Source organism: Monopterus albus, unplaced genomic scaffold (assembly GCF_001952655.1).
Source record: "Monopterus albus unplaced genomic scaffold, M_albus_1.0 scaffold45.1, whole genome shotgun sequence".
NCBI lineage: Eukaryota > Metazoa > Chordata > Actinopteri > Synbranchiformes > Synbranchidae > Monopterus > Monopterus albus.
The window spans coordinates 2,360,651-2,371,915 of NW_018127925.1; the positions used below are offsets into that span (position 1 = coordinate 2,360,651).

Sequence of the window (11,265 nt, forward strand, 5' to 3'; positions counted from 1 at the left end):
AAAGCAAATTTGGGCGCTCAAGTTTCAGATATCTACAGCTCCGCACGAGCACATCAACACACCACACACAGAATATTTACAGAACATGCACTCAAGTAACCAAGTTACTCAGAGGAACTAGTTTACATTCATTAATATATATAATTATCATGGTCTCTGGCTACAGATCTTACAAAGCCGCACCCTGATTTTGATTTAACAATAATATGGACTGATGAACAAAAGAGTTTTTCAGCTTGTTCTTTCTAAAATAAGAAACTCTATGTACCTTCAGCAACTGCTGCATGGTCTGGACCACATCCCTTTGAATAACATGGTGAATAGCCTCAGAGGACTGAGGGAGGATGGAGCTCAGCAAACCTGTGGCTCTCTGGAGGACAAAGAAGAATGGTGGCATTATAGGAGGGGCGAATAGAAGAGAGAAAAAAGTAAAAGAAGAACAATAGATGAAAAAACAGGACAGCAGAGCACCTACAGACAATTGCTACGATAGAACAAAGCTAGCAGAAATGAAAAACAAAGAAAAACTTGCTAGTCAACACAAAGGCAATAGGAAATAGTATGGAAAAGGTGTAGAACAAAAAAAAGATCTGTTTCAAGTGGATTATAGAGGGTCTGCAGTAATAAATTACAGAAAGTACATTGTAATGGTAATGGTAAGAGATAGTAAGAGAGTTCTGTGAACATAAAATTATTCAAGGACCACTTAAAGGACAGGATATTAAAAGCTAGATGAGAAGAACGAGCTTAACAAAAGAGGCATACACATGCAAGCATAAGATTTAGAGAAAGGTCACACATGGATGCTTGCTTTGTCTTGGAGGCAGGATCTGTTGAATCACATATTATCACTACATATCACTACATACAGTAATTTGCAGGCCCGATTTAGTCATCCGAGGCACAAATAAAGTAATGTTGGAATGACTTGGAAAACATATTCAACAAAGGGAATATAATTAGTACATTGAACATATTAGTTGAAAGTGAAGACACAATTCATTAACTTGAGTAAATAACTATTATTTTTAAGTACTCTATTTTTACTCCTATTGATCTCATTTCAGTGAGCATTCCTTTGTCTGTCTACATTGTTTACTGCCTGTTTATACTGCTTATTCTGCATCATTTGCACTGTTGGTTGCTGTTGCTGGTTGCTGGTGGAAGAATGCTAATACTACTTGCCCCTTGCATGGGGATATGTACATACACATTGAGAGCCGATATACCAGAGTCAAATTCCTCATGTGTCCAACACCCCTGGCCAATAAAGCTGATTCTGAACAAATCTAAAATTCATTAAAGCATGAGTGACAAAAGTCCATTTTAACCAATGCAGTTTTCTTTTCAGAATCATTGCTCTCATCAGCTGTGTTCACAAGAGGCAAAGGCAGCCGTTTTCACAAAATAGGCTCTGATTAACCTACTGTGTGCTGCCAGCCTAGCACCGAATGGCAAGCAGACAAACTTAGTGACTGCTGGTGAAGAAAACGGCACTATATTTTCCTCAGGAGTTGCTGAAGACCAAATCAACACTAAGAAGCCAAAAATACTGGACTTTGATTCATCAGTGAGTCATTTTTAAAAGCTGTGCTACAGTGATAATTAGGCTGATGGGGACATGATGGATTGGAGCTTTAGGACTTTTAGACAAAAAAAAAAGAAATGACAAAAGCAGAGAATAATATTGAGAAAATAAAAAACAATGTTGACACCAGGTGACAAGGAATAAAAGGTGCCAGCTAAGAGTGAGTGAACACTAAATTAGAGAAAAGAGACAGATGTGTGAAAGTGTGTTATTCGGAGGGCACTGGCCAGGCAGTGTGAAACCGCTGTAACAGCCATTAGCACTGACAACAGCACCTGGAGCTGGAGATTTATCAACTGTAATGACACATTCACAGATCCTCTGAACATAGTGGATTGCTGCTACCACCTTTGGTTCCACACTACCAGTAAGCTCACCAATCAGTCGTTTTGTTCACGTAATTAGTTACTGTACATTAAATGAAGACATTTGCTTTACAGGATTCATACAAGTTTGAAAAACAAATGAGAAAAAGGTTTTCAGTAAGCAAATGTAAAAACCTCCAGTAAGTGATATTTTTCAAACCCTTGTTGGTCCAACACAGTAATACAGCCAGACAGAAAATGTAATGGTGGCTATGACACAATAAGGCAGCGACACACTGTATGCGATGGCCTTTTTTCAATCCTCCCGAGTACTGTAGTGCAGCGCTTAAGCAAGGTTCACTCACAGTTATGACTCCTCCATCACTGTCCCTCAAAAAGCCCAGACAGCAGTCGCACAGTGAAACAGCATGCTCCTACAAAAAAACATGGACAGAAATGTGACCGAGCCAAGCATGTCGCTTCTGAATAGGTGACATCACACATCATGTTGCCCCAGCTCCAGTCCTTTCATTAGCATTTTTCTTTTACAACATACAGTACTGTCATCTGTTAAATTTCAAAGGTGTGACTTTTCTGTCACAATTTTATAATTTGTCCCCAACAATGAATCTCTGTAATTCCAACCAAACCAGTGGTCAAGTTGCATTGTGGGTAATGTATGCAGCGGTTCTTGACAAAAAATGGGATGAAAAACACAATATATCTGGTTTTGCTGCATCAAAACTGATCCTCTTTTAACTTGTGCATTGTGAGTCTGTTATCTGAGACAATGTCACTAGAGTTGGAGGTGGAGAACGTCTTTTAAAATAACTAGAGATAAAGCAAAAATCATTTTTTCACTTACATTTATAACTGAAACTCCACACTAGTGAAAATATTTTCAGTGTCATATACCACGTATCTTACCTGGATGACTGAAGAGGTGATAGTTGAAAGGTTGATCATCAAGCCAAGCAGAGGGTACAGGATCTCTTTGTATTCATATGCACTGCAATTTCTCTACAATAACAGCCAACAAATTCTACACTGAATAAAATGCACACAGTGGGCACAAACACCAGAGATATTTGTACTTTTCTAAACAAGGGACCAATACTAACAGTGGCAACCAGGAAGGCCTTCCAACATTCTAGATCATGAGCAAGATTGTGGAGGATGACATCATCTCGAGCCAGACAGCCAATAGCGGATATCAGTGATGGAAGCACATGCTGATTGGTCTTGCTGCTATTCCTCTGAAAGACGAGAAACAGATATCTGTCTACACACACACACACGCATTCTGTATAGAGAGCTTAAATTTTGTGTCTTCATATCTTACCAGTATTGTTGTAAATGGCACAATGACAGAGTCAGTCAACACATTCCTTAACTGAATACAAAATCTGTTAAAAAAAAAAGAAGAAGAAGAAGAAAGACAGAAAGAAAAGACATTTCTACAGTACTGTAATGTATATGCCTACTATTAAACCAGTCACTGTCACAATGGGCATAAATGGGCAGTGACATCAAGTTGACCCTTAAGCTTAATATCTTCGAAGCACCACATGACACAAGTAAGCAAATCAACAAACCTGTCAACTTTAAAATATTTTATGTTCTATGATTATCTTGTTCACTGTTTAGTATTGTTTTGTTTGTTTTAGTATTGTTTTAGTTGATAGATATGTCTATACTGTGCAGCACTTTGGGCCATTCTGAGTTGTAAAGTGCTATATAAATGATGTTTATTATTAGTATTAGTATTATTATTATTATTCAAATAGAGATTCTTGCTCATCCACATCAAAGTCAGTAAATAGCAGGTGGATTTGTTGTGACATCTACACAGCACCATCCAGAGGCTTTAGATTATGACTAAAAACAATAGCTAAATGTCCTCTACGCCATGTAATCATAGTGTTTATAGTACAGTATACAGTAGAGGGGGGTGTGTGCTAATCTGTACACATTCTGTCAGTGTATTAATAGGAGAAATTTGGACAATTTTTATTCCATAACAAAAAATATCCATGAAAGACAAACACTGACATGGCTGGGATTCTACGATAAAGAGGAAACCTCTGTAGGACACACCATATTTTTGGTGAGTTAAGCTCTTTGAGCTATAGACAGGGAAAATTGATTTCCTCATTTCACTGCTTGGCACCTTGACTTATTTCCTGCTGTGTTAGAGAGCTCAAGTTGTCCTTTCATGTCAATTTTCATGAGACACCAGAGAGAGAAAAGGATTGGGAAGGGCCTTTAGCCTTCATGTGATATTAACACTTGGATAGCACATGTGGATTTATGAAATATGCCACACTTCCTGTTTCTTAGGGGACTTCTCCTGACCTGAGTGGATTGTAAAGTGCTTTTAATACATATGGATGTGATGTAACATATGGGAAGATCATTTTACTGAGTGTCCGCAAATATGCATTTCCTCATTCAAAAAAGAAATGAAGAATTTTGATGGTGTGAGAAGGATAACTTTTGGCTTTGTATAAATAATACTTGTTTTCTGCTGCAAAGTTTCCCAGAATGGTGCATGCTGTGTTCTCCTGCTGCTGCTTGGGCTTTGAGATGCACACCATGAGGTTCCTCACTAACCTTTAGATCCAGATTAAGAGTAGAGATATGGATAAAGAAAGAGAGGCGGAAAGTGGGAGACAAAGAAAGAGACATAAAAAGAAAATGAATCAAATATTTTAGGAAATAACTTGAACTTAATGAATATTCCCACAACATCAGTGAATATTTGTTAACCAGATAATAACGGTGTCCACCTATAGACCAATAAGTGTTAATACTATTCATTATACCATTCTCAAACAGAATGGCAATCACAAACATATGACCAAGGGATGATCTGAAGTCACTCAAATGATTTCATTATGGGGGACAAAAATGTGAAATACAAAATTCTTTCAGTATCTTCACAGAATGGGAGATGATAAAAGAAAAAGTATTCTAAATAATTTGGTTAATAACCCATACAATAAGCCTACCATCTGTGTCTACTGTACAACATATATACCTCACAGTCTTCATATTTTGTGTTGTAGCTTTAACTTTAAAATGAAGAAATTTGATATTTTACCCTACACCTAATGACTCATAATGACAAAGTGAAAACATGTTTTTGGAATGTTTTGAAAATGTATAAAAATCTAAAACTAAAAACTCTACTCAGACCCTTTCAAGGATTTCAAATTGCGGTCAAGTGCATCGTGATTGGTTTAACCTTTCTTGAGATGTGTCTAGAACTTAAAAGTCCACCTGTGGCAAAATTACTGAACATCATGAAAACACACACACACATCTGTATGTATAAGGTCCCACAGTTCGTCTAACATGCAAGGGCAAAAATCAAACCATGAAGTCTAAGAAACTGTCAGTAAAACCTCCATGACAAATCTGTTGTGAGGCATAGATCAGGGCAGAATATAAAAACCATTTCTAAAGCTTTGTGTGTTCCCAGGAGTCAGAATAGTAGAATAAATTGCCCAGATCCCTGGTGTGCAAAGCTTGTAAAGACTTAGCCAAGAAAAGTCGAAGCCATAATTGCTGCCAAAGGGGCTGCTACAAAATACTGAACTAATGGTCTGAATGCTTTTGTAAATGAGTGATTTCACTTTTTGCTTTTTAACAAATTTACTGTGAATTCTAAAAACATTTTTCACTTTGTCATTATGGATTTATGACTGCAGACTGATGGATAAAAATTGCATTCTTATCTATTAACTTAATCACTGGAGCGTAAGTGTCTGAATACTTTCTGAAACCACTGTAATTCTGTCCCTGCTACTGTATGTACCTGGGTATGGAGGAGAAGAAAGGCATTTTTACTCCAGCTCTGTTATTGCTCTCATTAGTTTTCATCAATTGACAAGTTAAAGAAATGTCTTACTTGTGCACCTCCAGGTTCTCAATGGCCAAACGTCTGGCATACGGCATATGTGAGTATAAACATAGTAATGCCAAGCATTCTTTCTGTACTGCAACATGCTCTGAGCTTACTAAGTCCACAATGGACTGTCTGAAGACTGGGCATGTCATCAGTATCTTTTGATTTTCATCTGGAAGCAAAAGAAATGTACAAAGATTTATTTCATTGGTTAACAAGAAACAACAACCTGTCAACATGATTACATGGACACTAAGTTGCTGTACTTGTATGGATAATGATTTATGCTTTGTTAGTCAAATAGTACCAACATACACATATTTTAAATAGCTGTAAAAGAAAATTATCACAGTTGGCACAGTCAGCTGAGACCCATTTAGTCTGTGCTTGACAAGACAGAAAGCTTAAGCATCAAATTGACATATTCTGTGCCGTAATAATACAATCATAGAAGATTATATTAGTATTTAGATGATTTAATCTTTCCTAGTGCATCAGTGAGATCAAAGTACCACACAGACAAAGACAGAAGACATACCATTTCCACTACAAATAACTGTCCATAACTTCAGGACAGACACACACAACCCCTGGCAGTCTGGATCCTTTGTTTTCTGCAACAGGCAACTGTGGAGAAAATAAATTCAGTGATACTAGCTCAGTTCTCTTCTAACTGACATTATATAAGTAATATTGAATATTTCTGTCACATTATGAATATGATTTATAACACCAGGCAAGAAGAAATTCAACATAACTGCAAGATGTCAAATAATGTCATGTGGATGTTATATAATCTTGCTGGACTTAATCAAAAATTAATCAATTAAGAAGTTTATTTTTCAGCTATGTAAAAAAAAAAAAACTTTTTTATTTAACTTTATTTTTTGTTCCACTTTGAGGCACTCTAGACCTTTTTCCACTTTTGTCTTTAACTTGACGGGGACACAGAGAGTACTTCTTCAGGCCTCATTCAGGTTATCTGACTTGCAGCACTATCTTTACTGGCTATTTTCATTTATCTCACACTGTAATTTCTTTGCACTTCCCAGACACTGCGTTAATAATGACCCTGCTAACACTACACAATATGGACAAGATATGACAAGATAATAACAACCTTACTGATCTGACATGAGGTAGTCATTATTTGTATCTTGCACAAAACACACCCTCTTTCTGGGACAAATCACAGGACCTTTCTCATCTCAGTCTCAAGTGTTATCATCTTTTCCTCTTTGAGCTATCATACAATCCAAGAGAGTGTGTGAGAGAGAGAGTGAGAGAGCAGAGAATGATTACTCTTGTTTAGGCCATCAGTCTCTTTATGTCCCTATATCTGAGTCCATCTGTCAAAGCTGCACTGAGGGTTGACAGCTACATCTCCCTCTGGTCTCCTTACCTCTTCACCGTGTCATTGCTGCTGATGACACTAAAGCCATTGTTCAGTCTGAAAAGGGTCTGGCCTGTACCTGATGGAAGAGAAGAGTATATAGAGTAAGAATCAGTAGATAGTGTCAGTGTTCTGGAGAAGCACAACACCTCTCTCTTTTAATTTAGCTTGCCTTGCTCAGTGGTTTACAGTCAAGGGCACAAGAGAAAATAAATAACATATATCGAGAGAGCAAGGTACATTGAGTAATGGTCTATTCTCAACTAATAATGAGTCAGAGTATGAAGAAGGAAGAGCAGGGACAAAGCATGTAATGTCAGCCCTGCAGAGATCCTTTCAGTTGTGAGTTATGTAAGTTTTGCCCTTTTCCACTGAATGGCTGTATGAGACAGGCATTATATCAGTTGACAGTACACTTTTATTCTAAATGAAATAAAAATAGAGATTGGATAAAAAATGTTTGCCATTCTAAAGAGGACAGCGTGAACAAATATGGTCTATTACAACCAATGACACAAGTTAAAACAAAAATAGAGAGTTAGCATCACACAATAATTTGTTTGTTTTTGTTGCAACATATTTACCAGCCTTGGCTATATGGTCAAAGTACCTAGTTATATATGGCCTGTGTGATAGTAACAAGGGAGTGGAGCACTACTTCACTACCGCTTCTTTTTTAGTTGAAATGTGCTGAAGCTGCTGGAGTGCAGGATTTGTTTTCTCCTGCTTTTGGTAGTACTTTTATGAACAGTTGTAGTGTCTTTTTCAATTACGTTTTATGAGCTCTTTCCCCCTGATTAGGGACAATTCTGGGTCCCCGAACAACAGTTCACTCTTGTTCTGAAATATATCAGAACCAGAATCAGAAGTACAAGAAATTTAATGTGATCCAGTCTCAACAGAAGGCATAATAACTAAAATTGCAATAATGAAGAAATAAACATAAGAGGTGAACACTGAATTATTAAGATTCTGTGCAGGGGCAATGGGCTGTGCGCATATTAACACATTAAAAACCAGTGTGCAAAGAAGCCGCATATAAATAAGAGAAGCTGCATATAATCAAGAAGCTGTAAAAAGAAAACAGCATATGAATAAATTTAAATGTTTATATAGAGAGTGCAAATAGAAGCTGAGCATTAATATTAAAGTATGTTTCTCTGTGCTAGATCCAAGGTGTATACAGATGTTTTCTACAGCTTTCTGTGTATTCAGCTCCAGATTATTTTTTCCATGGCATAGCACTAAGCAATCAACCTCTTTCCTTGTCACCATGCTCATCACCAGTACTTATAAGACCGATTGATGTGGTGTCATCTGCAAACTTATAAACATCAATAGTCCCAGAAGGGACCTCAGGCTAGGCTGTCATAGCTAATGAACAGGAACACCATTCACTAGCTACCTACTCTAAATTGGACAGGTGTCACAATTTTATATGTATTATTTATGATTTATTGTAGAAGTATTCACTCAGTAGCCGGGCTTAAAATATCCCACTCAGCAATTCAGCAACCAAATTGCATCAGTGTTTCTAGGCCATGGGGATGTCTAATTCTGTTAAATAAGATGATAAGAAAGACATCACAAATCAAATCACACTAGTGCTGAAGGTTTCACACATCACCAGGCATTGTGAAATACTGTAGCAGACAACTTTCTAGGTAACTGTTTCCCTAAGTGTAATTTTATGGTGTTATATCATGTAACATACTGTACATCTATAGTATATTACACAAAATAAATGAATATACTGAATAAACTGTATATCTGTACAGATGAGGCAGCACTGAGGTTTTGCTCTTTCAGTGTGACTTTATAGTCTATAGTGTAGATTTTCTCACTGTGACAAGCAAACAGAGAAGAAAGAGAAATCTTTGACTGATTCTTGTCTTCTACTGTGGCAGAGCAAAAAGGCCAAAAACATTCGTTTTGCATCCCTGCTCCACCTGATGCCATACCCTAACATATTCACTGTTAGTAGGTAAGTAACTCTATTAACTCTTTTTCTCCTTAAAGTCATCTTAACCTTCCTGGCCTGAAGGGTGCCCTTTTGCTATTACTTTAGCCATAAAACCGGGAAAAAGTGAACCAAGTAAGCAGGTTACTGAGGGAAAAGTAGGCACGAAGACATGAGAGGAGAAAGATAACTGGGCAAAGACTCTCTCAGAAAACCACTCACAGTCAGTAACTGCTCGTGACAAAATCTCCAATCCTTCACAATAGTCGAAGGGCATCTGACTGGGTCGTGATAGCTTCTCCAACAGATGGGGCACTGTTGTGGCCTTCCCTTCTCCCTTGTCAAATTCTTCTCTTGCATTCATCTCCTGACGCTCTCTGTTCTCTTCCAAGTCTACCTGGATCAGGTATTCTGCATGGAGAAAACAAAGAAGATAAAAGATGGAAGCACAGAAAAAAAAGACTGACCTGACAGAAAATTATTCCATAGCACTAATTATAATTGCAGTGTCACAGAAAAGAATTAACTGAAAGTCTCCAATAGTGCAACAGCCATCCTGAGATGACCACACCATCGGCCCACATGTACTCAGATAGACGTGGAGCTGTATGACACATAGGTATATATTTGAAATGTAATGCCACACGGATATGACAGGAGCCTACACATGACAATGTGACAGTAACAAACTAAGGAAGGTCAGGTTCTAATCAAACATTTAGCAAAAAAGTAAAGAGAAACTTTACAGAATTTGTGTGGTATTTTCAAATAAAATACTATAGTGCTAAATATAATTACCCTGGGATGAAAACAAAATGTCTTTTCTTGCTGTAGACTCGTGACACAGTCACACCAAATTGAGTTTCCATTCACATTCACTTAGTCACCAAATGAACCATCTCCTTCACTACACTCCAGAGTTCAGTCTTGCAAAATCTCAAGGTTCTTCACTGTCCACTGGTTTAAAAGAGCAGGTGGGAATGACCTCTTATTCAAGAAATACTGTTTGTTTAAATTCCTTTTATTTTCACCACAAGGCAAATAATAATACAAGCAGCAGAGAAGGAGAGATGCTGCCTGGTTACAGTGAGTTCCAGGACAGTGACAGTGGTTGATGACAGTTAAATGTCTGATAAAACACTGTTTAATGTACAGCTGATGTTAACCTTTAAGCCATGCTACCTCTAGCAAATTATTTTTACAGTACATCCCTGTTGCGTTTCTTGCAACTATGTCAACTGCTCCCTTTAAAAAAAAAACTTAATTTCAAGCGGCTTGAAACACTGTATACTTTCTAAATGTGAGCAGTCAACAGTGTTGTATGTCGTTATGAAAACAGAAGTATCAGCATTTTTGTTCTCCTACCTAGAGAATTAGGGTGGTGGTGCAGTGCTTAGCCCTGTCGCCTCACAGTGACAAGGTTACAGAGTTGAACCTACAGAAGCAGCCGACCGTTCTCCCGATACCTGCAAAGGATTTTCTCTGGGTTTTCCAACTTGCCCCCACATCCCAAAGGCATGCAGGTTCGGTTGGTAACTATAAATTGCCTGTAGGTGTTAGTTTAAATGGTTGTCTGTCTGTATGTTTCAGCCCTGTGACAGGGTGGCGACCTGTCCAGTGTGTACCCTGCCTCTCATCCAGTGTCCACTCCAGCCCTCCCCCATGACCCTCTACAGGAAAAGCACCACAGATAATGGATGGATGCATCTAGTGCAGCAAGAAAAATGTGTGTCTTGCGAGTTGATTATGGTGACATGATACATGGCCAGTGAGGATAACTCTGACAAAAGGACTAAATTACGGTGCATTAAAGTGTTCCTAAACTAACCCCTGTAAAAACATTGTCTGTACCTTTTGCCAACTTCTGCCTCCCAGGCTCAATTTCCATTATCTTTTCAAAGCAGTTTCTGGCCTGAAAAAGAGGACAAATTAGTGATTCACCGAAATGAAAATTCTGGGCCGAAACCGAAACCGAAAATTTAGGATGCACTTGGCTGAAAACCGAAACGAAAACGAAAATGGCTTCTTTTAAAAACTTCAAATTTTTAAAACACGCTTACTCTATAATTGTGTGTGTGTGTGTGTGTGTGTGTGTGTGTGTATATATAT

General features: G+C 37.8%; 1 protein-coding gene across 1 annotated transcript in view; it reads right to left on the minus strand.

Annotated features, from left to right (window-relative positions):
* Window positions 1–11,265, minus strand: part of ttc12 (tetratricopeptide repeat domain 12) — a 20,390-nt gene that overhangs the window by 3,725 nt on the left and 5,400 nt on the right. Inside the window, exons 8-18 of the mRNA XM_020600227.1 lie at window positions 11,008–11,068; window positions 9,379–9,567; window positions 7,206–7,275; window positions 6,342–6,430; window positions 5,807–5,975; window positions 4,411–4,506; window positions 3,236–3,299; window positions 3,015–3,149; window positions 2,821–2,913; window positions 2,259–2,327; window positions 269–370 (exon numbers count right to left, since the gene is read on the minus strand). Coding sequence (XP_020455883.1) covers window positions 269–370; window positions 2,259–2,327; window positions 2,821–2,913; window positions 3,015–3,149; window positions 3,236–3,299; window positions 4,411–4,506; window positions 5,807–5,975; window positions 6,342–6,430; window positions 7,206–7,275; window positions 9,379–9,567; window positions 11,008–11,068 — 1,137 coding nt within the window. The remainder of the gene's footprint in view (window positions 1–268; window positions 371–2,258; window positions 2,328–2,820; window positions 2,914–3,014; window positions 3,150–3,235; window positions 3,300–4,410; window positions 4,507–5,806; window positions 5,976–6,341; window positions 6,431–7,205; window positions 7,276–9,378; window positions 9,568–11,007; window positions 11,069–11,265) is intronic.